Here is a 26,847-nt window from a genome sequence, read left to right as displayed (position 1 = left end):
AGGCTTGGGGTGTCGTCCCTTGAGACTGCGCAGGTGCCCCTTTATACAACCAGCTACCCACACATAGCGGGTGTCGGGGGGCCACAATGTGCAGAGACGCGCAGCATGGGCAGGCTGCCTGGAGGAGGTGACAGGGACGAGAGCTGGCTGGCAGAGAGACAGGAGGGCAGAAGGACCAGCTGCAGTCCTGGGGATCCAGAGAAGCTTTGGGGTCAGTGGAGGCAGAAGGTGCCAAGAGGCTCCCAGTTCCCAGCAGGACTGACGCCGGCATGAGGCTCACCTCACTCTAGGCCCCATCCTGGGCCACCTGGGAAGACTCAGGGGTGCAGGTTGGACTGACTCTGGGGGCTAGGGGATGTCTAAGCCTGGCCCCGCCCGCCCCAGCAGACTGACCCTGCCTCGCCCCGTCCTGCTCTGCCTCCCCTCTTGCTCACAACGCGTCCTGCCCACAGCCATCCAACGGCCCAAGGAGATGGGCGAAATCTGCACCAGCCCCGGTTGTGTGATAGCAGGTGAGCCCCCTTCCCCCCACCTTCCACAGCCTTGCCCGGGGTCGGGGGCTTCCCATGATGCTGGCACAGGCCCCCCAAAGGCCCAGGGGAGCCACCTCCAAATGTGGCACAGGGGCTGGCAGGCAGACCCTGGTCCGGCTTGCCGGTGGGGCCCCTGCAGTGGGCTAGGAAAAGAGGGGTACTCCCACTTCCCATCCCTGCACCCCCCAGAAGCCGCCCGCCCCCCTCCGAGGCCCCCGTGATGGGGCAGGAGGTTGTGCTGGGCTGGGTCTTCTTGTGGTTACAGAAAGAAAGGTCACATGAACATACGAATTTCCTCCCACAAATTTGTCGTCAAATTGGAGTCCATACGCTGCTATTTGCAGACTGAAAAGAGTGAAAATGGCCAGAAGAAACACCAATGAAAACTCAGAAATGAGATTTTTCTGACCACGTTGGGGGCGTGGACAGGCACTCAAGCTGGTGCTTCCTGCCAGGTTTCAGAAGGGACAGAAGGCGAGGGAAGGTCCCAGACTCGGGGGGGGAGGGGGGGAATCCAGCCTGGCTGCCTCCGCTGAGAGCCTGTCGCCAGGAACCCCAGACCCCGCCTACCCCGCACACTTGCGCTGCTAGAGGCCAAGCCATCTCCTCCAACCGCAGACAACCCCGAGTGGTGGGTAAGAGCCCCCTCCCCCACAGACATACCGGTGAGTGAGGGGGCTCCAGGGCCAGGGCCCCCAGCAAAGCACCTCCTGGGCACCCAGACTGCGGGCGTCCGAGGTTTGCAAACGTGGACATGAAGAGCAGAAAAGTCCCAGGGTCCCAGATCATGTGAACAATAAGTCGTCGCTTAGAACTTGAATTCCTGCTTCCGAACTCACGGAGGCTCAGAGAGGGCGACGGACACTCCCGGGGGCACACAGCCAGGATCAATTACCCAACAGTCCCCCGGCCACCCGTAACCAGGTGCCCCCCTCCCTCCCCACCGTCTCCGTGAGTAGCTGCCAGGATCCTCCAGAACATGGACCCGTCCAGGGAGCCCTGTGACGACTTCTACCAGTACGCGTGCGGAGGCTGGCTGCGGCGCCACGTGATCCCCGAGACCAACTCCCGATACAGCGTCTTTGACATCCTTCGAGACGAGCTGGAGGTCATCCTCAAAGGTGAGAGCAGCTGCGACCTTAGCCGTGGGGCTGGGGTGAGGCTGGGCACCTGCCCCGCTCTAGGGTGGCACGGGGTCAGCAGGACCGACTGCTGGGCCTGCCTTGGTCCTACGGGCCAGGGGAGAAGAAATCCCCCATGGATAAAGGCCTGCAGGGACAGAGGGACCACTTGTCACTGAATGGGGGAGGAGGGCACTGCAACCTTTGACCTGGCTCTCCCTGCAGCCGCCTCAGGCCTCCATCCATCTTCCTCCTCTGCCCACAGGAGTGCTGGAGAATTCCACCACCAAGGACAGGCCAGCTGTGCAGAAGGCCAAGATGCTGTACCGCTCCTGCATGAACGAGAGTGAGTGGGGGACGGAGGGTGGCAGGCGGGGGAGGTGCTCCGGGACCCACAGCCCCTGGAGCACAGCGTGGAGGGGCACGCCGCTCAGGGTTCATGCCAGAGGGGCTGCGCCCCACGTCGACCACTGGGTCCGAGCTCCTCTGAGGACACAGCTTTGGTCCCAACTGCCTGTGACCCTGTCTAAACCCTGACCAAAGCCTGGGGCCACGCCACCCAGGCAGGGGGAAAACAGTGAGGGGCCCGCCTAGAAGCCCTGGGGAAGTCGCACATGCGTGCACACGGATGTGTGTGTGCGAGCACAGGAGTGAGCGTGTGCACATGGATGTGTCTGCGTGTGTGCGCGTGTGAACGTGTGCGAGTGTGTGCATTCATTCGCAGCTGTGCACGCGTGCACACACTCACTGGTAAAGAACTAGCACGACACTTGTGAAGGACGGTGAGGCGGACCTCATTTGGGGCCGTCCAGATGGGCGCAGGGCCCACTGAGGTGGGATTTTCCACAGGGAAACCGTGGGGACTTCTAGCCCAGGGGCAGGGAGGGGTCTGTGGACAGAAAATTACTAGAATGGGAAGCTGGGGTGGGGGCCTCTGGCTAAGCTGGCCTACAGGACTGCTGCCGAAGGCGGGTCAGAGAGGACACATCACCTGACCCGGCCCGAGGCCCCGGCGTCCCCACCTCCATCTCCTGTGTGAGGGAAGCTCCCAAGCTCCCAGCCAAACCCTCGCTGCCCCGGAGAACTTGTTCACGGCCTGTGTTCCAGCCGCGCTGCTGGGACTCCCCAGGGGCCCCCATCCAGGCCACAGTGCCCAGGGCTGCCCACGGGGCACCTCTCGGAGCACTCCCGGGCCACAGGGCCTCCCCCCGGCTGGCTCGCCCACCCACGACCCTCATCCTTCCTGCCCGCCTGCTCTCCCCGAGCCCCGGGCGCCGGTCGCGTCTGGCCCCTCTGTGTCTGACGCTGCACTGTTGGACGGGGACCGGGCGTGGCGCCAGGCAGGCAGTGTCCCCGCGGGCTCATGGGAAGGCGCACCCCCGCCACGCGCTTGGATGAGTGACCCCTCCTCGCCTCTCAGGCGTCATAGAGAAACGAGACTCACAGCCCCTGCTGAACATCCTGGACCTGATGGGTGGCTGGCCGGTGGCCATGGAGAAATGGAATGACAGCATAGGTAAGGCTGCGCCGGGCAGCTCCACCCGGGATGGCTCGTGGCGCAGCCCCTCCAGGCTCCTGCGGCAGCCGGGGCCCCTGCCCAACCCTGCAGGAGCCCTCCCCTCCCGGCACACACGGGCCCGGCTATTTTCTGGGCCCCCTTGAGGGAAGCGGGTCCCTTGAGTCCCTCCGGCCCCCGGTGCCCCAGCGTCCTTGCCACCACAAGCCAGGCAGGAGCTTTAGGAGGCTGGTCCCGACGGGATCCGGGACCCCGAGTCCAACAAGGGCCTGGCTGGGACCGCAGGAGCCCAGCCGGGACCCAGCCCGGGGTGCTGAACCCCCAGGCCCCAGGTGGGAGCTGGAGCAGCAGCTGGCGCTGATGAACGCGCAGTTCAACAGACGCGTCCTCATCGACCTGTTCATCTGGAGCGACGACCAGAACTCCAGCCGGCACGTCATCTACGTACGAGTCGCGCGGGCCGGGGAGGCCGGGGCCCTCGCGCCGGGCTGGGGCGCGCTCAGGGCCGTGGGGAGCCGGCGGGGGCTGGCTCTGGGGAGCGGGTGAGCTCCAGGGGTGTCCCGGAGCCCTGCTCCTGTCCGTGTCCTGCTCGGGCCCTGGTCAGGGAAGCTGGCCTGTGTGCCAAGTCGTTTTTGGGGGCCATCTGTCCGGGGCCCTGGCACCAGGGCTGGAAGCCTGACCTCAGAAAGCCCCCACGGGCCACAGCTGGGCCACAGTGCTCCAGGAGGGCAAGGGTGCCATGGGGCCACCTCTGGGCCCACCCTGCCGTCCAGCCCCTGCCGCCCTCCACCCATCCCCCGAAGGGCAGGGCCGGGACCTCAGGGCCCACACACACACCAGCGTGACCCCGTCCTGGAGGACCCCTTGTTTCCAACTGGGCCCAGTTCAGGGGGAGCGGAGGGAGCTGCTGTCCTCCTCAGCTAGGCTGTGGAGGGTCCCCGGCTCCTCGCCCAGCTTCACCCCCTCTGTGCCTCCAGATAGACCAGCCCACCTTGGGCATGCCGTCCCGAGAGTACTATTTCAACCAGGGCAGCAACCGGAAGGTGAGTCAGGCTGACCCCCGGCTCCCCTGGCTCTTTCCTGCCCCTCTGCCTCCCACCCATCACTTCAGGGCCCACCGTGGTCGGGCTTCCCCCCGTGACATCTTGATCCTCGCCACGCACAGCCTCTGTGAGGGCCTGCAGGGGGCTCTGAGGCCTGTGCACAAGCTAAGCGCGACCTTCCGCGTCATCAAAGGGACAGTGCCCCGCCATATGTGGGGACAAGCTCAGCTTGGCCCATAACCCCGCATCACACCTCGCGTGCCTGTCGCACAGTGCAGGGCTGCGGCCGCACCATGGATCTGCTGCGAGAGCCCACTGAGGTCTGACCACCAGCCACCCCAGCCCAGGCTTGCCCCTTAGGCGCTCCTGCATCAGGGGAGGAGGGAGAAGAGGAGCCAAAGAGGGTAGAAGGAAGAGCCAGGCAGCAGCCTGTGACAGGCGGAAGCTGCAAAATGACCCACGGTGGGGAAGCAGTACGGTGGGCTTCCTGGTGGAGGGGGCCTATGAGCTAGGCTGGGAAGGATGGGCCTAGCCAGGAGAAAGGCTGAGCGAGGCTGACAGAAGAGCCCTGGCGTGGGGCAGTGGAGCTGAGAGAAGCAGACCAGGCAGCTGGAGCAGGGGCAGGGCATCCAGACGGCCTCGTGCCGGGCAGCATGGACCGGACAAGGCAGCTATGCCGGCCTTCTGCCGGAGGACGTGCCCCGTCGCTCCTCCATGGCATGAGGGAAGCCCCTCCCAGGATGGGGTCCCGAGAAAGCAGGTCCAGGAAGGGCGTCCATCCTCAGTACCCACTTTGTGACCCTAGGGCTGAGCCTGGAGAGGGCAGCCCAGCCAACAGCCCTGGGCCAGCCCCGGACCTTCATTAAGCACCTGCTGTATGCCCAGCACTTTACACACAGCCACGAAGCCAGACAGAATAGGTCTCTGGTCCTGTGGGAGCCCAGAGGCCCGGGGTTGCCGGGCTGGCACGGGTGGACAGGGGTGGAGCCGGAGGGCACTCCAAGCAGGCAGGGCATGGGCTCCGTGCTCAGGCTACCATGCAGGTGTGGGGAGAAGGTCCGCTCCCACGGGCCTCCGGCCTCCAGCTCCCGTTCAGCCGATTCTGGGAGCGTGAGCAGCAGTGGAGGCCCCGGCCTGGGGGACAGGACGGGGGCTGGGGCTTGGTGGGGAGGAGCAGACAGTCCGGAGACCCCCATCCCGGGGCTCACAGGCCCTGCCCTCACTGCCAGCCGAGCTTGGCCCCACAAGCCTCCTGGGGCCTGCTTCCTGTCATACGCCCACCCCCACCCCACAGAGAGCCCCTCGGGGGCCAAGGTGGCGAGGCCGCCGGGCTCCGTTCCGGTCCTTTGGCGCAGGTGCGGGAAGCCTACCTGGAGTTCATGGTGTCGGTGGCCTCGATGCTGCGGGCGGACATGAACCTCCCAGAGAACAGCTACCTGGTGCGCGAGGACATGGTGCAGGTGCTGGAGCTGGAGACGCAGCTGGCGAACGTGAGGCCGCGGCCCGGTGTGCGGAGACGGGGGGGGGGGGGGGGGGGCTGCCCCGCCCCAGCCTGACCGCCTGCCCCCCCCCCCATCGTGCAGGCCACGGCCCCGCAGGAGGAGAGGCATGACGTCACCACTCTGTACCACCGGATGAGCCTGGAGGACCTCCAGAACAAGTTCGGCCTGAAGGTGAGCTCCCGCCCCCCCCACGCCCCCCCATCCGCTAAGCCTCCGAAGGATCCCGCGGGCACACACGCCAGGCGTGCGCTCACACTGGGACAGCCGGTGGCAGCTGGGTTGTCCAGGGCCACAGGCGCCCGTCTACGAGACGACCGCAGCAATGACCCCACTTTTCGGAGCAGGAGACGAGCCTGGGAGCGTTGCTGATTAACCCGAGCCAGGGAGACGCCCACCCAGGGGTCTCGGTCCCCACGTCTGCCCCACCGACCCGTCCACCCCAGACTGAAGGCTGCCCCACGCCACCACACCCTCAAGCCCTCCCTCCCTGCTGACCAGGCTTACGCGCGGGCCGGGGGCTGGGAAGAGCCAGAGAGAGGGGCGTACCCCGCCCAACCCCAAACTCTGCTGGCTGGCCACCCTGAACCCCCAGCTGGTCCAGCAGCCCCCCCAGGAGGGGCAGAAGTGCGATGCTAGCCATCGCCGACCTTACGGCGGAGGCCAAGTCAAAGGGCGGAGAGGGTGGGCGAGGACAGAGCCGAAGGCAGAGGCCAGAGGGCCTGAGCGGGGATGCAGCCGAAGGCAGAGGGAGGCGGCGGGGTGGGGGCAGGGATAGAAACGGAAGCGCCTAACCCCTGATCAGAAAATGCTGTGTTTGGAGCCGCAGAACAGAACGGGAAATCTCAGGGACTCCTGCCTGGGGCTCATGGCACCTTGTGTTCCGGAAGGCTCCGCGGTCCCCGGATCCTGCCCTCTTCCTTGGCACGGGCTCCCAGTGAGGACCTGCTGTGGCCACCCCCTCAAGACAGCCCAATAACTGGCCCACCCCCCAGCGGGCACTTTGGACGGCTAGGCCCTGCTCTGGCACCGGCCGCATCCAGGAACCGCGCAGGCAATCCCCCACCCTGCACCCACGCTGCCGTGCAGGCCAGGAGCGAGAAAGATCAGGACTTGCAGGTGTCAGAAAGCGGGGGCGGGGGGGCACGACGGCAGCCAGGAGGGGCCACAACAGGCAGCCGAGCAGTCGTGGAGGAGGGACCATCTGGGACATGCGGCCCAAACACAGGGGCAGCCAAGACCAAGGTCCTGAGGCGGGAGCTGCAAGGCTGCTGGAGGGCCGATGAGGCCAGGAGGTGACAGGGCGCACCGGGCCAGACTTCCTGGGCACTGGCCTTGACGCTGCGGGGAGGGGTCTGGGGCACCGACGTGCCTCACACTGAGGACCAGCTGCAGCACGGCCCGGGCAGGAAATGGGGCCGCTGGGCCAACTGTTAGCAGACGCGGCGAGAGGGGGTCTGCTGGAGCCGTATCGAAGGTGGACCCCGCGGGGTTTGCAACTGTGCTAAATGTGGGGAGTGAAGAAAGAGAACTCGATGGCCCGCGGGTGCCATGCCACGGAGATGGCACGGGAGCAGCCCTGGGGATGCTCTGGGAGCCAGGTCTTGGGGCGTCTGGTGCACGATGCACTTGTAATGCTTAGACTTGCGTCCCCGTGAGCATGTGCACACAGGCCTTCCTCAGATCAAAACCACCACAGACATCCTCCTCATGGCCCTGCCCCTGCCCTTCCCCGAAGCAGCCACCACCCCGACTTCTCCCACCACGAGAAGCAACATCAGAACCAAGCAGGCTGGCTCGTTTGCACAGGGCCTCTGTCGCCCTGCGTTTTGTAGGTGAGCCTCCCACACGTCACTGGGCATCAGGCAAGTTTCCCACATCCTGACTGCTGTGTGATCCATTCTGGGAACATGCACTTCCGCCCCTGGGGAATTCCGGCCCTACTCTTTTTAGACCTCTGGGTCAGATCCCATTCTGGGCTCTTCTGAATGAAGTGGCCGTGCTCATTCTAGTGCATGTCTTTTGGGGTGCACATGCGCGCAGTGCTGTCGAGTGTCCACCGGGGAATGAGATAGCCGGTCACAGAACACACGTGTCCATCTTTAGCAGACAGCGCCACACTTTCCCCCTGCGTGCAGAGTTGCTGTCCCCAACAGCAGTGTATGGAATGTCCTCGTAAGATGCCTTACACATCTCTCGTCAGATTTGCTCTTAGCCGTTTGGTTTTTTCATACTGTTATGAAGGGCCTCATTTTGTAACATATCTTCATGGTTTTTGTCGTTGGCATACAGAGATTCTGACCGTACACACGGCAGTTTTACTCAGTGCACACATGAGTTCTGGCGGTGATAGTGATGGTGCACATCTTGTTTCCTTCCTAAGAGAAGAACCTGCCCCAGTCCGCCATCTTCCTGTTGGCCGCCGACACTTTTGTTTCTGTGTCGCTGCTGTCGTACGCAGAGTCCCTTCATCAGATTAACGAACTTACCTTCTGCTTCTATGCGCTAAGAGTTTCTATCCTGAACTGATGTGACATTTAACAAATATCTTCCTCTCTGCATCCATCAGAACTAGGGTGGGATTTTCCTGCTTTATCTCGTCATCACAGCGTGTTACAGGATTCGATTTTCAAATACCACACCAGAACTGAAGTGCTTGATTAAATGGAATTTGACTGTGGTTCACTATCCATTTCGTGTAGGTACAGATAAGCCCGAATTCCCAAGATTTTCCTTACGGCGTTTGTATCTATGATCATAAATGAGACCGCCTGTTACCTTCTTTCTGTGATATCCTTATTTTAGTATTAAGTTACTCTTGGCTTCATCATTCCAACAGAGAAGGGTTTTCTCTTCCCCTCTCTCTTCTGGGAAGTTCAAGGTGGATTGGCAATATGTCTCCTTTAAATGTCAGATAGCATCCACTGGAAGAGCCAGACGAGTATGGAAATTTCTACATGGGAGTATTTCAAATTAAAGATCCATTTATTACATATAAGACTGTATCGGCTACTCTCTGGTCATTTTGCTAAGTTGTGGGGGTTTTTTCAGGCATTTCCCCACCACATTGAAGTTTTTAAATACATCAGCATAATCTCTTGTCGCAGTCTGTAGGCGCTGTGCTAATGTCACCCACCCTTCTCCTGGTTCTGATCATCTGCGCCTTCTCTCTTGTCTGAATATTCTTTGGTGAGAGCTGGATTTTCTGGATGCCCAGGAGCTATGTCTACCTCTCGGTCTCTCCCTCTTTCTCCCCATGCCCGCCTTCCCCAGGGATTTAACTGGACGCTGTTCATACAATCTGTGCTGTCCTCTGTCAAAATCAAACTGCTGCCAGATGAAGAAGTGGTGGTCTACGGCATCCCCTACCTCCAGAACCTTGAAGACATCATCGACGTCTACTCAGCCAGGTGAGGACCCAGGGAAGGGCCCAGAGGCTTCAGCATCCTCGCCTCTGCCCCCGCCCCTGCCTCGGCCCCTGCAGCTTCTCCTGACAGGAGAGGACCCCGGGGGGCATTTACTCAGGGAGTGAGGGACAGGAGCGGGTCAATGTTAGTGGCTGACAGAGCCTTAGAGAGAGATGTGAACCCTCCTCGCGGTGTCTCAAGCACCCGGGAGCAGACAGGCTGGATCTGGGGCTTGTCCTCGAGGCTTTCCCCACCACCCTGCTTGCGGCGATCTCTCTGCTTGGCACAGAACGAGTCGACCAAGAGCCCATAAGACCAGTAATCCCTCTGGGCACATAGCACGCCCCTGTTCCATACCCACGCCCCTGTCCCATACCTCAGGACCGTGCAGAACTACCTGGTCTGGCGTCTGGTGCTGGACCGCATCAGCAGCCTGAGCCAGCGATTCAAGGAAGCACGGGCCAACTACCGCAAGGTGAGACCCCACAGAAGCAGCTCCTGCCCTGTCCTGCCACTGGCTCGCTTGGTTTACGGTACGGAGCGCCCGCTGTGGGCCAAACACCAAGGTCCACCCAAGGGTCAGAGCCATGAAAGAGCCTAACAAGGTACCTGCCCTCTGGGGGCCATCGACAAACTGGAAGTCGGCTCCTTCAAAAGCAAACGTAGAACAGCAGGAGAAGGGACAGGACAGGGAGAGCCTCTCTGTGAAGGTGATGCTGGAGACCTTGAGGAGAGTGTGACAGGGCAGATCCCCAAGGCAGGGAACACCGCGGGGCCATGTGAGGGAGAGGACACAGGTCAGGGAGAGAGATGGGGCCAGCAATCGTGGGACCGATGCATGGATTCCCCACGCCCTGAAAGTTGCCGAGGCGGTAAGAGTGAGACCCACAAGCTGGTGTCCTGCTGGCGCGGTCATTCCGGCTGCTCTGGAAGTGGAGTGGGGTACAGTCAGGGCAGAGCAGGGGACCCACTGGGAAGCCCTTTGGTCTCGGTGGCTCTTCTGGGACAATGATCCGAGGGGACGTGGAATCAGAGTGGAGACAGGTGCCATCATCCAGGTGGGTGACAGGTTGGACCAGGACATCAGCAGCAGACAGAGGGGCCTACGGCAGACAGTTGAGGTACAAATGGGGGGGCCAGGGAGTCAGGGGGACTCTGGTTCTTCGCTAGAGAATGGGATGGGCAGAAGTCCTCCAGCGCATCAGGGAAACATGGCAGAGCAGTTGGGGGCAAGTCTGGACCCCTGCTTGTCACGCTGGGTTGGAGACATGACTAACCAAGCATCTCCTCTCTGGGGATGGGAAAACTGGGGGCCGCAGAGCTGGGGGGCTTGCAGCTGAGCGGGGTCGGGCCCCCAGGGCCTCCAACGTCAACACGAGCCTGTGCTTTCGGGTGGGGCTGGAGTCCTTGTGGTCAGAATCTGGCCAGCCAGGCTAGGGTGGCAAGAACAGGGGGCGAGGAGGCACTGAGGGCTGAGTAGGGCCCTACCACTGCCCCAGGGTAAAGGCACAACCCAGAGCCTGAGTCGGGGGCCCTTCCCCGAAAACTGCACTCTCGGTCCTGCCCACACCCGTGGCTAGCCCTCAGAGGGGACTCTGAGTTCCTCTGTGCCCCCCACTGGCTCCTGGGCTCCCCGAGGCCGAGGACAGGGAAGCCGGTGCTGGTAAAGGCAGCGGTGAGCGAGCGTGAACGGGACCGGCCGCCGCAGGCGCTGTACGGCACGACGGTGGAGGAGGTGCGCTGGCGGGAGTGTGTCAGCTACGTCAACAGCAACATGGAGAGCGCCGTGGGCTCCCTCTACGTCAGGGAGGCCTTCCCCGGAGACAGCAAGGAGGCGGTGGGTGCTCCGCCCCTGTCCATGGTCCATGGCCCGGGTCCAGGTGCTTCTCCCCGCAGGGACGCTGGCCCACCGTTGGGGGGGGGGGGTCCCAGCCCTACGTGGTGACTCCTGGCTCCTGGGGTGGGCAGCCCAAGGGCCCCCCAGCTGCCCGTGTGTGCTCAGTGATCTTGGGAGCTCACATGTGCCCGGCACCCTTCCCATGGGGAGGCCAGAGGCCCTGCCCCCAAATTGACAGGTCTGTCGGGGAAAAGGAATGGGTCCTACAGGCTCGGAGTCCAGGGGCGGGCAGGTCCCAGGCCCACCCAGGTGAAATACCGACAGCCATGACCCCTGTCCCCATGGGGATCATCCCTCATCCCCACCCCAACGCCACAGCAGGGACGGGGCTCTGGACCCGACTCCTGCAGAGACCCCAAAGCTGGTTGTGCAGGACAAGGGCCATGCACTCCCCCCAGGTCAGAGAGCTCATCAACAAGGTGCGGGCGGTGTTCGTGGAGACCCTGGACGAGCTGGGCTGGATGGACGAGACGTCCAGGAAGAAGGCCCAGGAGAAGGTGCGCGGCTGGAGCCCCGAGGACTTCCCGCCCCAGCGTGGGCTCCCGGGGTGACCGTCAGCACACCCGCTTCACAGAGGAAGACACCGAGGCTGGGTGTGGCTTGCCCAGAAAGAGGCTGTGGGCAGAGGCGGGACCCGAAGCCAACTGTGGGAGACCCCCCCCCCGCAGCACCCCTGGGAACAGGTGTGGGTGGCCATGGCCTCGGAGCAGAAGCCCACTGGGCCAGTGTGACAAAGGGAAGCTGAGCCCCTCCGCCCAGCCCTCGCCCCGTCACACCCTGGCTGGCTGTCAGGCAGACCTTCCGCCTGGCGCTGAGCTGGTCCACATCTGTCCCCATTAAACCTCCCCACAGCCGGCACGGAGGGCCGCGTCCGTGAGCCCCTTGCCCACAGGGCAGTGCAGCAAGGGGCAGAGCCAGGATCCCCGTGGTGGGGCGGGCACAGACTGGCCCAATGTCCTCCCTAGGCCATGCACATCCGGGAGCAGATCGGGTACCCAGACTACATCCTGGAGGACAAGAATAAGCACCTCGACGACGAGTACTCCAATGTGCGCCCCGCCCGCAGCCCAGGGGCCCGCACAGCCTCCCGTCCCCTCACCCCACCCCGATGGGCCCCCGGCCCAGCCCTGTGAACCAGGAGCCTCCAGGGTCGCTGCAGGGGGTGCCGGCACTAACCCGGCCCTCTCCCTGGGTGGGCCGCTCCGGAGTCAGACGGGGAGACCCAAGCCACCAAAGGGCCCCTCCCCCACCCGCATCCAGAGCCCGCTGGCCTTGTAGGGGACTACCGGGCCAGCCCCACGGCCTGTCCCCAGCCACTCTTGGCCCCTCCCTCACCCCCGGCCGTGACCGCCCCTCTCCCATAGCTGAACTTCTCTGAGGACCAGTACTTTGAAAATGGTCTTCAGAACCTCAAGGCTGGAGCCCAGCGGAGCCTCAAGAAGCTGCGAGAGAAAGTGGACCAGAACCTGTGAGTGGGGACGGCATGCGGGAGCCGGAGGGCTGAGGATGGGGCCAGCTGGGGGGGGTGGTGCTGGGTCTGACTCAGAGCCCACTGTGCCTTTGCTTTGGGGCTCGGGGAGGATTCAGATCTGTGGACTGCCCAGACCTCACCCTGGCTGTGGGCGACACTGGTCTCATGGCACAGCCACTGTGACAGGGGCCCAAAGTGACCTGGAAGCCAGCAGGGGGGCTGGAGGGAGGGCTCGGAGACACAGGCTCCAGGAGACCGCCTGTTCGTCACAGCTGGATCATCGGGGCGGCCGTGGTTAACGCGTTCTACTCCCCAAACCGAAACCAGATAGGTATGTTCATGCCCTCTGACCGACCCCAGCCCCTCCTCCTGGGGGGAACCTCAGCCCGTGCCCCGAAGGAGAGAACCTCTCCCCACCTGTAGGAACTTCACCCATCACCCCAGCTGTGGGGACGTTCCTCTCCTTTGTCTGTGAGCGGTGGGGGGTCCTGATGGGGGCTGCACACCCCACCCCAAAGGCAGCCGAGAACCATGGGAAGAATCTGGATCTGCTGCGCACTGGCCCTGGCCCTGGCCCCTCGGCTCCGGGCCCTGACTTTCTTGTCTGGAACATGGGCCTGTTTGGAGCCCCACCTCCTAGGCCACGGGGTCCCGAGGCAGGAGCCCCAGGGTGCCCTCCCCGAGCTGGCCCATGGGGGTGCGCGCGCTCAGGGCTGCCCCCACCTGTCCCCGAGCAGTGTTCCCCGCTGGGATTCTGCAGCCCCCTTTCTTCAGCAAGGAGCAGCCCCAGGCCCTGAACTTCGGGGGCATCGGGATGGTGATTGGGCACGAGATCACTCATGGCTTTGACGACAATGGTAGGGAAGCTGCGTGGGGTGCTCAGAGCGACGCCGCCACACACCCACACACTCCTCCCCTCTGCACCGAGCCGCAGTCCCGGGAGGGGACTGAGGGACAGGGCCCTTGGGCCATCCAATCAAGCCCTTCAGGATTCAGATGGGGACACTAAAGCCCAGGGCATGGGAAAGATTTGCCAGGTCCCCAGGGGAGCTATGCTGGCAGGACAGGTCTTGAATAGCAGGTCCCGGTCTGGCCTCTTGCTCTAGGCAGAGCCATGGAGGAGAGGGCACAAGGGCCTGACCCTGCCCCCACCTCCCTCACTGGCCCTCCCTGGGCCTGTGACACAGAGACAGGGACACCATCGCTCGGGTAGCTCGAAGCCACAGCTCCTGCCCTGGAGCCTGACCGGTGTCATTCCTGGACAGCCAGCCTCCTCCAGCCTAGAGATGTACTGACCCGATGTTCCTGCCCCGCACCATGGGCCAGGGACACCTGCCTGGCTCTAGCGGCCTGTGACTGTGTACACAGGCTCCTGCTGCAGCCCAACGAGGCTGGCTTTCCCACCGGGCTTGACCACTTGACCGTCCAAGGGCAGCCGCTTGTCCCCCGCAGGACCACATGCTCCCCTTACCTGGGGTCCAGACAGTTTGGACACCCCAGCAAGGGTCTTAAACCCTGAGACCAAACAGCCCAGGCCCTGACCTCAGGGGTGACACGGGAGACTCCCAAAGCCCCCCTCCCAGGCCCAAGCAGCCTGCTGACATCGTGCTGACCTTTCAAGCAGGCCAGTGTCCTTCCGGGGCCCGCTCCCTGCTCACACGCACGCGCACTCTAGCTATTGGGGCTCCCAGGGCACATGTAGGGAGGCTGGCCCACAGGTGTGGGCAGCCCACCTGTGCCCACCCAGGCCGGAACTTCGACAAGAATGGGAACATGCTGGACTGGTGGAGCAACTTCTCGGCCCAGCACTTCCGGAAGCAGTCGGAGTGCATGGTGCGCCAGTACGGGAACTACTCCTGGGATCTGGCGGACAACCAAAATGTGAGCAAGCCCCGGCCGCGCCGCCACCCCCAGGGAGCCCACACCCCAGCCCTGGGCCCCGGGGGAGGCAAGGTGGCTCTGGCCACCACCCCCTCTGCCATCCCGGGTCCTGTGCACAGGTGAACGGCTTCAGCACGCTCGGGGAAAACATCGCTGACAACGGAGGGGTGCGGCAGGCATACAAGGTAGGTCTGAGCGGGGCCTCTCAAGGACGGGTGTCTCGGTGAGGCAGAGACGGTGCCCCGCCCAAGCGGAGGCGTACCCCGGAACCCGCCTCCATGGGTCCTGGGAGGCAGCAGGGCCCCGGGGGAGCCAGCCTGGCGGCAGGCAGGCACCTGGCTGTTCTGCCCGCTTTTCACCCGGAGCTTAGAGGAGCCTTCGACCTCTGGGGAAGCCGCTGTCCGTCTCCATGTTAGACGGCAACACTCCCCACATATCCACCGGCTGCGGCAGCACCCCTACCCCTGCAGCCCCAAGCCCTGGGCCTCGGGAGCTCATTCCGGGTGGGTCCTGCGTGGCCGTCGGCCCAAGCCCCGCCAGCGGAGCCTGAGATGACCACGAGGCCATTAAGGAAGGAGTGACCGTCCCTGGGGGTGTTCAAAGGGCCATAAGCGGCAGAAGCAGGACCTCTACCAGGAGTAGTAGGCCTTGGTGCCGGGACTCCAGAGTCCCTACGGGCTGGTGTGCCCCCGGGAGCGAGGGCAGGCCTGGGCCCAGCTCCTGTCTGGCACCTGCAGGCTTACCTGAAGTGGATGGCCGAAGGCGGCAAGGACCGGCAGCTGCCAGGACTGGAGCTCAGCTACGCCCAGCTGTTCTTCATCAACTACGCGCAGGTAGCAGCAGCCCCAGTCCCCACCCGGCCGGCCACCGTGCCCCGAAACCAGTTGGAGGGCCTCCACTGTGGGATGCTTCCAGGGGTGTGGACAGCGGGCAAGCCAGGCAGAACCAGAACTTACAAGCCTGGAAAGGTTCCTAGAGGAAAAGGATGGCCGGGGATTGGAGCCCGAGGGCTCGGATGGAGCTGGGGCTCCCTTCCCCGCACCCGAGAAGGGGCAGCCTGGGACAGGCGGCAGCCCTCATGCCTAGAAAGAAACGAGACCACAGGCCCGCCCCAACGGCGCCTGGATCCCCTCAGGGCCCCCATATTCCTCCGTCCCATCCCCCCAGGCCCGCAGCCACACCCTTCCTGCGCCCACAGGTGTGGTGCGGGTCCTACCGGCCCGAGTTTGCCATACAGTCCATCAAGACCGATGTGCACAGCCCCCTGAAGTACAGGCAAGTAGCCCCAGCTACCCGCGGGCAGACCCCCACCCCTAGCCCGCGCACCCAGGGAGGCCGGCTCAGGTCCCCGGTCGCCCTCAGGGTGCTGGGCTCGCTGCAGAACTTGGCGGCCTTCGCGGAAGCCTTCCACTGCGCCCAGGGCACCCACATGCACCCGCAAGAGCGCTGCCGCGTCTGGTAGCCATGGGCGAGCCGCACTGCGTGGCCCACGCGCACCCGCCGCCGGAGGCCGGGCGTCCCTTCCGCGCGCCGCCGGAGCAGCGGGCGAGGCCAGCACGCATCCCACCCCGCGCCCGGAGCGCCGCCGCGGCCCCCGGGAGAGCGGCGCAGCCGGGGCCCTCCGCGCTGGAGGTCAGGGCCGCTGCGCCCCGGCCCCGCAGACCTGTTTAACTGTCCGCATCCGCTCTCCGAAGCAACCTTGTCAGCTGTCCATGCGCTTCAGCCTTGAGCTAAGTAAACGCTTCAAAGAAGTCAGTGGCCTTGTCTGTTCAGGAGGGCCCCGGGGGCAGTCGGGGTGGCAGTCCCCCAGGCCAGAAGCACTGGCTGCTCATGACCTAAGTGGTGGCCTCGGGCAGAGCGGCAGCCAGGAGGGGAAACAGCAGGGTACCATGTGGACGGGGGACCACTCCTGCTGACCGTCCCCAGGGCCCCGGGCTGTGGGCACAGCAGTGACCAGGATATCTCCAAATACTGTCCCTCTGCAATCCCCCTTTCAGAGGGGCAGAAGGGCTGCTGAGGTTGGCAGGTGGGCCAAGGGGACTAGGGAGCCACAGCTCAGAACTGAGACCTGCTTTTATGTAACTAGAGGCCAGTGGAGGAGTTAAACCACACAGGGACATTGTCACCTGTCCTGGGTTTTAAAATGACCCTCAAGAGGAGGACTGAATGGGCAGGGGGATAAAGTGGAAGGAAGCCGGGAGGCCAGCGAGGAGGCCACTGTGGTCACCGAGGCCAGGCCAGGGGAGGACAGGAGGCGCTGAGACAGTCATCTGAACCCACTAGACCGGAGAGCCCCTGACAAGGGCGGCGGGGGCAGGTTTCCACTCTGGACGCGTTAGGCTCCAGTGCCTGCTGCACGCGCCAAGGAGTGGCACTGGGGGAGCCGGGGAACCAGGCTCCCAGCAGGGGGCAAAGGACCCATCCCATCAGGGAAGGTCCTTCGTCTCCCTAAGTCCCACTGTCCTCCGTGCTCCAGCAGCTAGACGAGACCACCTCCTCCCCGGAACGCAGCAGACATGAGCACTGAGCCTGACCCCTCCAGGCCGGGCTCTCTCCTGGGGAGTTCCCGATCCCACCCTTAGCTCCCACACCCTGGGCCTGTCCTCAGACCCCTGACTCTCCTGTGCCACAGGCTGACATCACCAGGGAGGCTGCAGGGGCACTTCCAGCACTCCCTACGCCCTCCAAGGGAAGCCTGCAGACCCCTGACCACCCTGCTGGCCGGTAGGGGGAGGGGGGCGGCGGGAACCAACAGAGAGAGGCGCCAAGGCCTCGGGGCTCAGAGCCAACGAGGAAACGTGGTTTAATGCTCACGGCCACCCTGGTACCCAGCAGAGCTTAGTGCCCCGTCCAGCCGTCCCGGGAAGACTCTTCACATCTGCTCCCAGCAAGCCTGAGCCAGCAGCCACCTCGAGATCCCCAGAGGCCTCAGGGGTTCACCCTGTGCACACTTCTTCGTCACACTGTGGAGCAGCAGAGGCCCCGTCAGGCCGGCCAGCCGTCCCGGAGTCAAGGGCAGCTGGTCCCACCCACCAGCCGTCTGGGGCCCAAGTGCGGGACACTTCCCTCATTCGGGCACAGGAGGCCGCCCCCAGGAACTCACTAATGCTGGCTATGGTCACCTGGGATGAGCCCTGCCCCCCCCCCAACGAGGCTTAGAGGACAGGCGGCTTGTCTGCCCCGCACCCCTGGGTAGAAGACTGTCATCTGGGGAGGGCGCTGCAGTGCCCACGGGTCCGGCCAGCCTGCCCCCAGCTCCCCACTGCTCTTAGCCTGTTACCCCTCTGCAGACTGGGGTGACCGTGACGTCCTGGGCTGCCACGAGCGCAAAATGACCTGAAGCCTGCAAGGTCCAGTCTAACACATGGCCACACCCAGCGCTCAACCCAGGGAAGGTGGGTGTGTGAACGGGCTGTTCTCGGCAGGCAGTGTCTCCCGCCCCCCCGCCCAGGCCCAAGCTCACCTGGGGCGATTCACTGGCACAGCCCTCCGCAGAGAGGCCCAGGGCCTGCAGGATGCGCTCCTGGGGAACATAGTCGCCTGGGGACTTCTGAACGAAGTGGAGCAACACTCTGTCACCACCTACAGCAGCGGGAGGCAGTCAGGGTACCCCTGCGGCCAGGACGACAGGGCAGTCCTCGTTGTCCGAGACCCCACCTGGCTGTCCTGACCAATGGGCCATTCTGACCATGCCCCACCCAGCTAAGCCAAGAACCTCGTCACCCCACAGAGAAGACTGGACAAGAGAAACAAAGCCGAGGGAGGGAGGAGGAGGGTCAGGGCACACGGCCAACTTCAGCAAGGCCTTCCCACCCCGTGGGACCAGGCACTGGCCTCTGACGCCCCCTCCCCAGCCCACCTTTGGTAACTACCAACAGCCCTCCGCTCTGTAGCAGGTCCCCTGGATGCCGACAGCTTTGGCCTGGAGGGAGGGAAGCAGGTCCGGGTCAGCCCTAGAGGGAAGTCCCACCACCCCAAGTCCCACCCAGCCTTGGCAGGCACAAACCTTGAGGGCCACATCGCGCACGGGCTTCCCCAGGGCAGCTGGCACGATACTCAAGCTGTTGTACCTGCGAAGAGACAGCTGGCTTGTCCAGGCTCTGGCTCCTCTCTGAAGCCCCAGCACCTGTCCCCAGACTCTACAAGGTGCACAGAGCAGTCCACACAAGGTGCACAGAGCGGTCCACACAAGGTGCACAGAGCAGTTCACACAAGGCGCACAGAGCAGTTCACACAAGGTGCACAGAGCAGTTCACACAAGCGAGCTTCACCTCATCTCACCAGGGACTCAGGGGCCTTGGGGCAGCCAGGCCAGCAACCAGCCAGAGCTGGAGGGCATCCAGACCGGGGTCAGCAGGTCTGGGGCCCCACAGAAGATCTGAGGAGGGTGACCTGGCTCCCAGGCTGGGTGAGCGGGGAGGAGGTGGCTCAGCTTGGGCCACTAATCAGGCAGAGCAACAAGCATATGACCCAGGCACTGGAGGGGCTCTGATGGCCCCAGGCCCCCTCTGCAGCCTGCCCGGGCTTGATCTTGGGTGAGAAGCCGAACCCACAGTTCTAACAGCTCCCAGGAGACAGCCCTGCAGGACCAGCTGAGCAGGGGATGAGCCACCTGCCCGGGAAGAGGCCCTCAGGGAGAGGATGAGGAGGCAGTGTCCCCCACTCACCGCCTGAAGCCCAGCTCCCTGTAGAACTGCTTGCTCTCATCCAGGTAGAGCTCTGGAAAGCAAAGGCCCAGGGGTGCACTCGGGCCCAGCCTCCTCCTCGCCCACCCTCCTGCACCCAGCCCGCGTCTGCCCTTCTACCCAGCCGGGACAGGGAGGAGAGAGGAGCAGAAGGGAGCTGAGCGTGTCCCCACTGCTAGAGGAGGGATGGAGACCCAGAGGGGACAGAGAAAGGGAGGAGCAGGACTCATCTGGACCCTGCCCCTTGGCCCAGAGCTCTGGGAGGGCAAATCCTGAGAGCCAGGGAGAGGAGGTAGCCGGGTGGGAGTGTGGGGGCAAGCAGCAGCCTTGACCCAGCTGCTCCTGCAGGCTCCTGGGGAGGTGGTGAGTACCCGAGGCCAGCGTCAGCACCAGGCTGTGCCACTGTGCCCAGCGGAAAGGGCGTCACGGTTGGGGGATGCGGGTAAGGGAGGCAGGTGGAGAACCCAGGAAAGACGACTGGAGGTCCTGGAGCGAGAAGGGTCAGGGCTGGGCAAGGAGGGGATGACCAATGCCCTGAGCTTGAGGGGGGGTCTCAAGGCAGCTGGCCGGGCTCCGGCTGTGGGAGAGGAGAGCACAGGCACCTCCTGAGAAGTAGCCCCCGTCCAGGAACTCCTGCAGGCCCAGGGCCTCGGGCCCCACGCCCACCAGGCGCACGCAGTGCTGGTCCAGTAGACCCCTGAGGCTGCTGAGGTCCCGGGCGATCCAGCGACACACGGAGCAGCCGAAGCGCCGCAAGCCGGCCACCACGCACGCCTGCTCGCGCCACAGACTCCGCAGCTCCACGGCCTGCGTCGGATGGACAAGGGGTGCCGCTGGACCACGGCCCACGCGCGTCCGCGCCCCCAGCCCCAACACGACCCTCCCGGGACCCAGAGGCCGGTCCAGGATGCCGTTGCCAGGGCGCACAGGCAAGTGCCAGGTGCCCACGCGCCGTCCCGCTCTCGTCTGGCCTCACCTCCCCGGTCACCGCATGCTTCAGGACGCACGCGCCCACGCGCGCAAGGTCCACCGCGCTCATGTCTCGCGGCCACCCCGTCCCCTGCGCCGGCTCCGCGGCGGCCCCGCTCTCGGCCGGCTTGGCCACACCCCTTCCCGCAGGCCACGCCCCCAGCCCGCGACCGCGTCGGGGCAGATCTGCCGGCCCGGCTCCACACGACCTGTTTTACATATGCATAAGCCAGTCGGCCAATGGCGTCCCTGCGCTGGGGAGCGCGCCGGGCGGGCGCGGGCACGCGGTGCGCCTGCGCACAGAGCCGCGTCGCCAGGGCGCGGCCCCGCTGGAGTTTCTGGTGTCTCTAGGGAGGCCGCGGGGTCCCGGGTCGGGAGTCCGGGGGCGAGCGGCTTGCCGGGAAGGGTCGAGGCGAGCGGAGTGAGCGCCCGTGTCGCGGCCCTGCGGGCCTCGCTCTTACTTCGACCTGAGACGCCGCGCACGCCCCGGTCCCGCAGCGCTGCGCGGGTGTCCCCCCGCCTTAGCTCCGGGACACGGCCTCGGGCGGCGCGGGCCCGGGATCGGACGGCGCTGTGCTGCGGCCGCGCCGCTGAGAGCCCGCTCACCCCGCATCCCCCGGTTTACCGATGGCGGACGGGGACACCGGTGACTTCGCCCCGAAAACGGTCCCTCGGGCGGACATCCGCCCCGACCCGGGGCTCCTGCGTTCGGCTCGCTCCCAGGTCCCAGGGGGCCTCCAGGGCCGGACCAGGCTGCAGAGCCCAGAAGGCAGATGCCTCCCCTGCGGTGGGGAGAGGGAGCCCCCGAACGGCATATCTGGGCCAGGACAGGGGCTGCTGCCCCCCTTGCAGGGCTGCGGATGGAAGGAGCGGGCCGGCTGGAGCGGCGGGCAGGCGTCCAGCCCCCGTCTCCCACGGGCAGCGTTCGTGTCCGGTACTAAGGCAGGGGGAGCAGAGAGACGAAGCCGACCACCGGGGAAGGAAGAATCCGGGGCGGCCCACGGCTCCAGAGCCCGGGAGTGCAGCCCCCAGAGGCCAGGGAAGGTGCTGTGAGGAGGGGGCTGCCGGCCCTGGGGAGCGGGGACCCCACAACGGAGGCAGCCAGTTTCTGGGACAGCCCTATAAGGAGGAGCGTGAGGTCAGCGACTCCTGTCCGCGTCGGTTGCTTCTCTCTCTAGGGCTGCTGGCACTGGAGCTTCAAGGGGGCTGCAGGCAGGGGAGGAGGAGACGGGGTTGCCACCCCAGGCCCGGACCCCCGAGCAGGGACAGGGCTGGGCAGCTGAGGGACAGCGACAGAGCAGCAGCCCACGGGCGTCCTCGGAGACGGACTTTACCAAGGTTACTGGAGGCCTGGGCGTGGGCCTGGGGCTTTTACTGAGTGGTGAGCAGGAGAACGCAGCCCCTGCCCCTGGGGTCCCCGCAGCCACCCCCGGAGTCCCAGCCTCTCTGAGTGGGTGGGCCTGAGCACGCCCATTGCAGAGGTGGGGTCTCACCCACAGGCCGGGTCCCAGGTCAGAGTCCCACAGAAGCGCGTCCCCCTGCACGCGTCGCTCCGGGTCGCTGCTCACTGTTTCGGAAGGACCTGAGGTGCTCACGGGACTCCTCCCTCCCAGTGGGCATGGGGTCCCCCTTGGCTTGCTGGGCAACAGCCCACGCGCCCGAGAGCACGAGGCATGTCCCTGGCCTCTTGGAGCAAAGAGGGGCAGGTCCAGACCATCTCCAAGGTCGCCCTGCCCAACTAGTTCAACCCAGTACCCCCAGAGCGGACGGCTTGACGGTCCTGCAGACCCCCTGCCCCCGGCCTCGCTCGTCCCCGGCCATCCGGCAGAGGGAGGGTCCCCACGAAGGGTCCCGGCAGGACCCGCAGGGGACGTTGGCCAGCGGGCCGCTCGCAGGACACGAAGCTGCCCCGAGAGTGCTGGTCGGCTGGATGGGCGAGCGAGGGGGGAATCGGGCGCATCTCAGGCCGGGCAGCGTCCCCTGTAAAGTCAGACTCGGGAATGGGGCCACAAACCCCCCCTTGGACGTGGTCTGTTCAGCGATCTGTCAAGTGACATCCAGTGACCGTGTGGAAATGAGAAGGCAGAGTGCAGCCGTTCTGTGTGTCCTGGTGACAACAAGGGGTGACGGTCCAGGGTGGGGCCTCCCTCTGACAGGCACGAAGGCTGTCCTCCTCAGTGTCCCCAGGACCTGGGATTAGGTAGTGACCCCAGGGCCCGTGGTGCCAAGGTCAGGACAAGGAAGGGGCTCAAGGTCCGTCCACGCTGGGCCACCAGCAGTCAGCTACTGAAGGGGTGGTTCCTGGTCCTGGTGAGGGCTCGACCTCAGGATCTGATGGGGACCTGCCCGGGGCCCATGGAACTGGACACCCACAGCCGGGTCGGGATGGGTCTGCTGGGAGGGAAGCCGCCGCGGGTAATGGATTTGCAGCCTCACGGATGAGGGAAGTCGGAGGGTTTCATGCCCATCCCAGGAGCCCCGGGCTGAGCGGGGACGTGAGAGCCATGGGGCCCCAGGGGGGCTCCTCAGGACACTTGCCATCTGAGGCATCAGCAGGGGTGCGCTGCCTCTCGCCAGCCCGCCCCGCCTGCATCTTGGGGCCCCAGGCACGTGGGGGTCCCCCACCCCTAAGCTGCCCACAAGGTCACCACCTCGGGGGGCCACAGTGCTCTGGGGAAGCCCAGGTGGGGAGAGCGCCTTCTACATGGGGAGATTAGGGTTAGGGTCTGAGCATTGTCTGTACTCCAGAGACCCGGGGACGGGCCATGTTGCTTTTTTTTTTTTTTTAATTTAAGGTTTTATTTCTTTATTTGACAGACAGAGATCACAAGTAGGCAGAGAGGCAGGCAGAGAGAGAGGAGGAAGCAGGCTCCCTGTTGAGCAGAGTCCGATGTGGGGCTCGATCCCATGACCCTGAGATCGTGACCCGAGCCAAAGGCAGAGGCTTAACCCACTGAGCCACCCAGGCGCCCAGCCCTGTTGCTTTCTGAGCCCACTGGCCCACGGCCCATCTGTGAGATGGGAGCAGGAATGAGCCAGCCCAGCCCCAGCCTGGGGACAGGTGGGGTGTGGACAGTGGGTGCAGCTCAGGGAAAGCAAAATGTCACCCCCACCCTGGGTGGGAGCACTGAAGGTGCTCCCCCTCCCCGCGGCCTCCAGCAGTCTGGGGAGGGACCCCCTGTGCTGAGCTGTGCTCAGGAATGTGTAGGTGGAAACCAGCCCCTCCATCCCTGACAGAGGGCACTGCGTGGGAGACGGGGTCCTTTGGGGGGCCGGTCACCCTGCTTCTGTAGACGCTGTGACAGGAGCAGGAAAGCAGGGGGCTCCTCTTGTGGCCTTGGTGCCGGTGCTGGAGGGGAGCAGCCGGGGGCTCCCCGGGTGTCAGGGCAGCCGAGGAGACGCAGACGCACAATTGGGGGGCCCCCAGCTCTACAGCAAAGTCAGGGGGCCGCTAAGGGACAGGGAGTCCAGGAGAGACTCCTGAGCCAGACCTGGGTGCGGCTCACTGAGTGGGGCAGGAGGAACTGCCACGGCTGTGCTCTGTGGTCCCGCCTGGTGGCCTCCCCCTCCCTTTTCGAGCTCTTCTGCCTTGCGGTCACCTCCTGCCTCCTGCACTGCGGGCCCCGCGCCCCCTTTCTCCCATGCCTGTGGGCTCCTGTGGGGTCCTGGCCATAGGCAGCTTGACCCCGACAAAGCCCGGTATGGACAGACTGAACCGATTGCAACAGCCGATGCTCCCTCGCGGGGCCCCAGTTTCTCTTTCCCTTTCAGTTTAGACGAGGCAGGTTCCAGGTTGAGTGTGAGCTGGGCTGCTGGCGGGGGATGAGGGGTCCTGAGGAGGGACATGGAGCCTCCTGGAGGCTGGGAGCTGCCCCCCTGCAGCCGGGCACCCAAGCCTGATGCCCTGAGCCAGGTGAGTCCCGGAGCCTCTGTGTGTGTGTGTGTGTGTGTGTGTGTGTGTGTGTCCGTCCCAGCACTTTCTGGTGTCCTATGTCCTGACTCCGCAGGAGCCCAGCTCTCTCTGCGGACCCTGCCCTGGGCCCCATCTGCTCCCGGTCCCACATGGGCTTTTGTCCCCCAGCATTGTTGCTCTGGGCTCACCCAGCCCCTGGCCCCCAGTGCCCTGATCCCACAGTATGGGGGATCAGCTTGACATAGGCCATACCCACCAGCACCCCCTCATGTGCTCCTCTGCCATGAGCCACCTTTGTCTCCAAGCCCTGCTCACCCCCAGCCCTCTGAGCCTCTCCTTGCCCATCTGTAGGGCAGGCTTGTGGGTACCTACCATGCGCTGAGTAATACTGGACGGATCACGAATGCCGTGTGATATCAATGACTGTCATGCTGGGAAGTCATTTCTAAATTGGAGTTGTTTTGCTCAAATTAAAAAATTAAATTTTTTTAATTTTTAAAATTAATTTTTATGTTTATTTTTATTTATTTAATTTAATTTTAAAAAATTAGAAATGACTTTTTAACTTGTCCTCAAAAAGTGTATTTTGGGGGACGCCTGGGTGGCTCAGTTGGCTAAGCAGCTGCCTTCGACTCAGGTCATGATCCCAGGGTCCTGGGATCGAGTCCCACATCGGGCTCCTTGCTCGGCAGGGAGCCTGCTTCTCCCTCTGCCTCTGCCTACCTCTCTGTCTGCCTGTGCTCGCTCTCGCTCCCTCTCTCTCTCTGACAAATAAATAAAATCTTTTTAAAAAAATGTATTTTGAGGGGCACCTGGGTGACCCAGTTGGTTAAGCCTCTGCCTTCAGCTCAGGTCATGATCTCAGGGTCCTGAGCCCCATGTCGGGTGCTCTGCTCAGCGGGGAGTCTGGCTTCTTCCCCTCTGCCCCTCCTCCCTGCCCGTGCCCCCCGCCCCACTTTCTCGCCCTCCCAAATAAATTAAAATCTGAAAAAAAAAGAGAGTATACTTGGCAGGATGACTTGAGAGTATGTAAATATCGTGTTTCTCTGGAAACTTTCTGGGAAATCGGGACAAGCTAGGACCGCGGTATGGATGAACGTGTTTGGAGGAGATACTTGGCGGCTGTGTACGGCTCCGTTCTCGCCCGCCCTGGACTGAACAGGGCGTTCAGCTGGAAGGGGCGAACTCCCCTTGCATTGGGTCATTCACGCGCCATCACGCCTCGACGAGGGCTTTATGGCTCCAGTTTTATCCACTGAGTTTTAATCTATTACTCTTACGTATTTTGATCTCCAAATTGTCCCAAATTGTTCCAGCCAGAGACCCTTTATCCTGGCTTATGGATGTTTTTTGACTGACTCCTACCAATCCATAGCCCTCCGTTAATTTCTGGCCCAACAGAATGTGCCCAGCTCTCTGGGTCTTACCCAGCCCCGTCCTGGGAGCAGACATTTTCCCGAGAAACCCCAATTATTTTTACAGAGAATGGATTTTTTTCAATTTTATTTAAATTCAATTAATTAAAATATGTTATATTATTGGTTTTCAGAGGTAGAGGTCAGTGACTCATCAGCTGCCTTCAACACCCAGAGCTCAGTCCATCACGTGCCTCCTGAATGCCCCTCCCCCGGTTACCCATCCCCCCCGCCCCGCTCCAGCAACACTCAGTAGGTCAGCCTCCCTCTCTCTTTTTATCTTATTTTATTTTTCCTTCCCTTCCCCCATGTCCATCTGTTTAGTTTCTTAAATTCCACATATGGTATCTGGTATTTGTCTTTGACCGACTTATTTCACGAAACATAATACCCTCTCGTTCCTTCCACACGGTTGCGAATGACAAGATTTCATTTTTTGGGGGGTGACTGAGTAATATTCCATTGTGTATAGACACCACATCTTCTTTATCCATGCATCTGGCAGTGGACATCTGGGCTCTTCCCATAGTTTGGCTATTGCGGACGTGGCTGCTACAAACCTTGGAGTGCACGTGTCTCGGCGAATTACTATGTTTGTATCTTTGGGGTAAATACCCAGTAGTGCGATTGCTGGGTTGTGGGGTACTTCTATTTTCAACTTTTTGGGGAATCTCCATGCTGTTTTCCAGAGTGGCTGCACAAGCTTGTGTTCCCACCAACAGTGTAGGAGGGTTCCCCTTTCTCCACATCCTCACCAACACCTGCCATTTCCTGACTTGTTAATTTTAGCCATTCTGACTGGTGAGAGGTGGTATCTCACTGTTGTTTTGATTTGTATTTCTCTTATGACAAGTGAGGTTGAGCATCTTTTCACGTGTCTGTTGGCCATTTGTATGTCTTCTTTGGATAAATATCTGTTTGTGTCTTTTGCCATTTCTTGGCTGGATTTTTGGTGGGGGGTGTTGAGTTTAATAAGTTCTTCATAGAGTTTGGATACTAGCCCTAATCTGATAACACACTTTCAAATATCTTCTCCCATTCAGGAGGTTGTCTTTTGGGTTTTGTTCACTGTTTCCTTTGCTGTGTAAAAGCTTTTTATCTTGTCAAAGTCCCAGTAGTTCATTTTTGCTTTTGTTTCCCTTGCCTTTGGAGATGTGTCTAGCAAGAGGTTGCTGTGGCCGAGGTCAAAGAGGTTGCTGCCTGTGTTCTCCTCTAGGATTTTGGTGGATTCCTGTCTCATATTGAGGTCTTTGTTCCATTTTGAGTCTATTTTTATGTGTGGTATAAGGAAACGATCCAGTTTCATTCTTGTGCATGTGGCTGTCCAATTTTCCCAACACCATTTGTTGAAGAGATTGTCTTTTTTCCACGGGACATTCTTCCTGCTTTGGGGAAGATTAGTTGACCATAGAGTTGAGGGTCCATTTCTGGGTTCTCTGTTCTGTTCCATTGATCTATGTGTCTGCTTTTGTGCCAGGCCCATACTGCCTTGACAAT

At 62.9% G+C, this 26,847-nt stretch overlaps 2 protein-coding genes across 7 annotated transcripts in view; one reads left to right on the top strand and one right to left on the bottom strand.

The window, feature by feature from the left end:
* MMEL1 (membrane metalloendopeptidase like 1) overlaps positions 1-16,119 on the top strand; it is a 28,079-nt gene extending 11,960 nt beyond the window's left edge. For 2 of the 6 annotated variants that reach the window (XM_059137030.1, XM_059137029.1), the window contains 21 exons: positions 453-512; positions 1,493-1,654; positions 1,920-2,000; positions 3,075-3,170; positions 3,496-3,614; positions 4,148-4,213; positions 5,569-5,703; positions 5,797-5,886; positions 8,986-9,122; positions 9,501-9,594; positions 10,828-10,956; positions 11,415-11,513; positions 11,982-12,065; positions 12,381-12,484; positions 12,760-12,818; positions 13,225-13,344; positions 14,235-14,368; positions 14,488-14,553; positions 15,106-15,201; positions 15,536-15,643; positions 15,731-16,119. In XM_059137030.1, the coding sequence (XP_058993013.1) occupies positions 453-512; positions 1,493-1,654; positions 1,920-2,000; positions 3,075-3,170; positions 3,496-3,614; positions 4,148-4,213; positions 5,569-5,703; positions 5,797-5,886; positions 8,986-9,122; positions 9,501-9,594; positions 10,828-10,956; positions 11,415-11,513; positions 11,982-12,065; positions 12,381-12,484; positions 12,760-12,818; positions 13,225-13,344; positions 14,235-14,368; positions 14,488-14,553; positions 15,106-15,201; positions 15,536-15,643; positions 15,731-16,039 (2,348 nt within the window). In that variant the 3' untranslated portion in view covers positions 16,040-16,119. Of the gene's footprint in view, positions 1-452; positions 513-833; positions 1,169-1,492; positions 1,655-1,919; positions 2,001-3,074; positions 3,171-3,495; positions 3,615-4,147; positions 4,214-5,568; positions 5,704-5,796; positions 5,887-8,985; positions 9,123-9,500; positions 9,595-10,827; positions 10,957-11,414; positions 11,514-11,981; positions 12,066-12,380; positions 12,485-12,759; positions 12,819-13,224; positions 13,345-14,234; positions 14,369-14,487; positions 14,554-15,105; positions 15,202-15,535 lie in introns of those variants that run through there. The other 4 variants (XM_059137032.1, XM_059137034.1, XM_059137033.1 and 1 more) reach the window with 4 other exon arrangements.
* A 1,028-nt stretch (positions 16,120-17,147) lies between these two features.
* Positions 17,148-20,184, bottom strand: PRXL2B (peroxiredoxin like 2B). The gene is given in 8 exon segments (XM_059136155.1): positions 17,148-17,331; positions 17,832-17,950; positions 18,228-18,272; positions 18,275-18,290; positions 18,375-18,438; positions 19,036-19,087; positions 19,656-19,860; positions 20,030-20,184. Coding segments are annotated over 8 exon segments (591 nt in total). The 5' UTR covers positions 20,093-20,184; the 3' UTR covers positions 17,148-17,304.
* Between the last annotated feature and the right edge of the window lie 6,663 nt (positions 20,185-26,847).

Source organism: Mustela lutreola, chromosome 10 (genome assembly GCF_030435805.1).
Source record: "Mustela lutreola isolate mMusLut2 chromosome 10, mMusLut2.pri, whole genome shotgun sequence".
NCBI lineage: Eukaryota > Metazoa > Chordata > Mammalia > Carnivora > Mustelidae > Mustela > Mustela lutreola.
Note: the sequence above shows the minus strand (reverse complement) of the source record. Positions and strands in the feature narration are given on the sequence as shown.